Source organism: Sardina pilchardus, chromosome 4 (assembly GCF_963854185.1).
Source record: "Sardina pilchardus chromosome 4, fSarPil1.1, whole genome shotgun sequence".
Classification (NCBI taxonomy): Eukaryota; Metazoa; Chordata; class Actinopteri; order Clupeiformes; family Clupeidae; genus Sardina; species Sardina pilchardus.
This window is the reverse complement of record NC_084997.1, coordinates 19,066,179-19,069,473: the sequence shown is the minus strand read 5'-3', so window position 1 is coordinate 19,069,473 and position 3,295 is coordinate 19,066,179. Positions and strand designations below refer to the sequence as shown.

General features: G+C 41.1%; 1 protein-coding gene across 1 annotated transcript in view; it reads right to left on the bottom strand.

Annotated features, from left to right (window-relative positions):
* Positions 1-819: 819 nt before the first annotated feature.
* The window catches only part of dnah7 (dynein, axonemal, heavy chain 7), a 77,186-nt gene continuing 74,710 nt past the window's right edge, over positions 820-3,295 (bottom strand). The window contains exon 63 of the mRNA XM_062533660.1: positions 820-1,292. Coding sequence (XP_062389644.1) covers positions 1,086-1,292 — 207 coding nt within the window. The 3' untranslated portion in view covers positions 820-1,085. The remainder of the gene's footprint in view (positions 1,293-3,295) is intronic.

The following is a 3,295-nucleotide window of genomic DNA, read 5'->3' as shown; positions in this document are numbered from 1 at the left end:
CTGCATTTACGCTTTGTGCAAAAAGCACAGGTCAGTCCCACCTAGTGATACCTGTGTTTCCCAAAGCATGTAAATCCAGTCAGTGCAACTGCTTGCACATTTATGCGCTAAAGCAACCAATTGGATTTGAAAAAAAAAAAAAAAAAAAAAGTCTCTGTGGATATAGCTTAAATCGTTGGATAAATTCTAAATTGAGAAGACGTTGTCAGGACACCTATTTGCGTTGCTTTGTTCCCAAAGACTACCTCACCCCTTTACAGACGAAGGAAAACAAAACAAAACAAAAAAAAGAGATAAAAGAAGTCCCTCACTGTCTGGTCTCGTTTTACGTTTGTAAAGCGTTTACAAGCCTGGGTGTGTACATGTATTCACTGCATTCATCATACTTGCTGATTGTTTGTGCACCTCCCCATAAAGAAGAGCAAATAAAGATTTGCAACAAGCAGCTCGTGTCTTGTTGTTATGTTCAACTTTCACAACACGTTTTTTATTTGTGTACTTTCGTAACAATATTACTTCTCATTCATATTCACGACTCTTAATGGAACGGTTAGGGAGTTGAGTTATTTTTAATGACAGTCTTTTGCATATATGAATACTGTTGTTTATATTTGGCTAACTGGGTTCCTGGAAGAACATGTGTGGGTCCCGGTCCACACACAACACACCACACACTGTGACTCAGGCTGTAAGTCACGGGTGAAACATGGATCTTCAGTATATGGAAAGTGCAAATATGCAAGTTAAACCGCAGCATGTGTTGTCCTTTCCGCTTACCACCACGAGACTTAACAAATGATTCACTAGCATAACAGGGAATAAACTGCTTACTCCAGTATGTGTATTCTCTTAACTTAAACATCAGCAATGCTTTGCAGCTTCTCGCAACTGCTTGACTCAGAGACAAACGTAATCTAATAAATATTTTTTATTTTTTCCATTTGTAAGCTTTCAAGTAAGCTTTCATCTTAAGAGTTACTCAGCCCTCTGGTAAACAGACCTCCAGCAGCAGGCATAAATAGGTGCATTTTAATAAAGTGGCTGCGGTTTGAGGGTGGCCGCACGTGGGTGCAGCGGCGCCCCCTCTAGGAGCTGAGCTGGCACAGCAGCGCCACCCCGCGGCAGACCCAGTGCTCGGGGGGCACGTTGGTGTTGAGCGTCATGGAGATGACGTAGTTGGTGGAGTGGCCGGTGGTGGAGAGCGTGCCCCGCCGCTCGCTGGTCTTGTAGACGGGCGCCAGGTAGCTCATGCGCTCCGAGATGTCCGTCTTCTTTATGGGCTTGAGCCAGATCTGAGGGCGTGTGACGGGAGAAGGGAGGAAAGGGGTTACTACAGGGGACTGGCAGAGGAGGAGATACACAGCCACACTTCCAACATTTCTATACCTGAAACCTTTAGAAACCTCTTTAGAAACCATTTCACTGGTGTAATACAGATAAAGTTATACAACACCAAATCGGTAAAAGTTGGGACATTGTGTAAAATACAAATAAAAACTAAATGTGATCATCTACAAATTTCCGTAAACCCATACTTATCTGCAAAAAGGAAATAGACAGTGTATGAAATGTTGACAATTACAAATACAAATTGGAAAATGTATATTAATTTTGAATTTGATGCCAGCAACACGTATCAAAAAAAAGTTTGGACTGGCATGTTTCCCATTGTGCTGCTTCACCTCTTCATTTAACAACATTCTGTAAATGTTTGGGAACCAGTTGAGGAGACCAGTTGCTAGAGTTTTGGGAATAACATGTGACATATTTCAGCTGCTCAACAATCTGGTGTTTTCTTAATCATGTTTTTCATTCATTTTAGCACCTGGACTCTTCTTCATGGAGCCATACTGTGTACATCATTTAGAATTGATTGTGCCTTGCCATATGGGCATGACGTCCATGCTGTAGGCACTAATGCATCTTCACACCACCATAGATGCTGGGTTTCGAGCACTATAGCTGGATAGTGGGATAGTCCCTCTCCTCTATAGCCCAGAGCAATCCATGATTTCCAAAAAGAATGACACTTTTTAATCGGTCTAACAACAGGGTTGTTTTCTACCTTACCTCAGTCCATTTATTTTAAATGAGCTCAGGCCCAGATAAGACTACAGTAGCGTCTGTATCATGTCTAAATACAATTTCTTCTTTCCAATGGTAAAGTTTACACTATCTTTTGAGTATCAAACTGTGTGCTCATAGACCATGGTTATCTAAAGTTTTCCTGAGCCCATACAATGATTTTCTTTACAGAAACAGGTCTGGTTCTAATGCAGTCTCATCTGAGGTCCAAAAGACCACGTCCGTCCAACATTGTTTTTCAGCTCTGTCCCTTGTTTGCAAATGTTTCTCTGAATTATCTCAATATTTGATATTCCTCACATTCTTTGCAATTTCACGTTAAGAAGCAATATTCTTATATTGTTTCATCATTTGCCCACACAGTTTTACCCAGAGTGATAAATACATCTTTACTGCTGAGACTGCCTCTCTGTGATGCTCTTTTTGTCATGGTGCAAGTTACCCTAATTAATTGTGAAATATTCCTCCTTTTGTTGTCTTTATCACCACACAAACTTTTCAAGCTTTTTGCAACTAAACAAGGGCTTTACAAGTTTTGCTTGATTATCACATTCTGTTGATTATCACATTCTGTTTTTATTTGTATTTTACATCCAAGTACGTCCCAACTTCTTCTGATTTGGGGTTGCAGTTAGAATAGAATAGAATAGAATATATACTTTTTTGATCCCGTGAGGGAAATTCAGTTCTCTGCATTTAACCCAATTTAACCGAATTAGTGAACACACAGCACACAGTGAACACACAGTGAGGTGAATCACACAACCCAGAGCAGTGAGCTGCCTGCCCAACCAGCGGCGCTCGGGGAGCAGTGAGGGGTTAGGTGCCTTGCTCAAGGACACTTCAGCCATGGTGAACTGGTCGGGGATCGAACCGGCAACCCTCCGGATACAAGCCCGAAGCCCTAACCAGTACACCACGGCTGCCCCAAAAGTTTGTTGCCACAAAACAATATTGCTGGTAATTGTTACAGAAAGAAAAACAACAACAAACAAACAAACAAACAAACAAAATAATCAGTGTTGTGGTGTTCAGGATTCGGATTGCTGAAGGCAAGAAGTTAGTTTTGAAGTGTGTGGCTTCAGTTTATATGAACCTGAGAGTACTACTATATGTATATATTAATATCATGTAATATTGCATATTCCTATATACTGTATATTCGGTCCCCAAGAGAGGGTGAACTAGAGGAAATTGAGAGGGTTGAGGA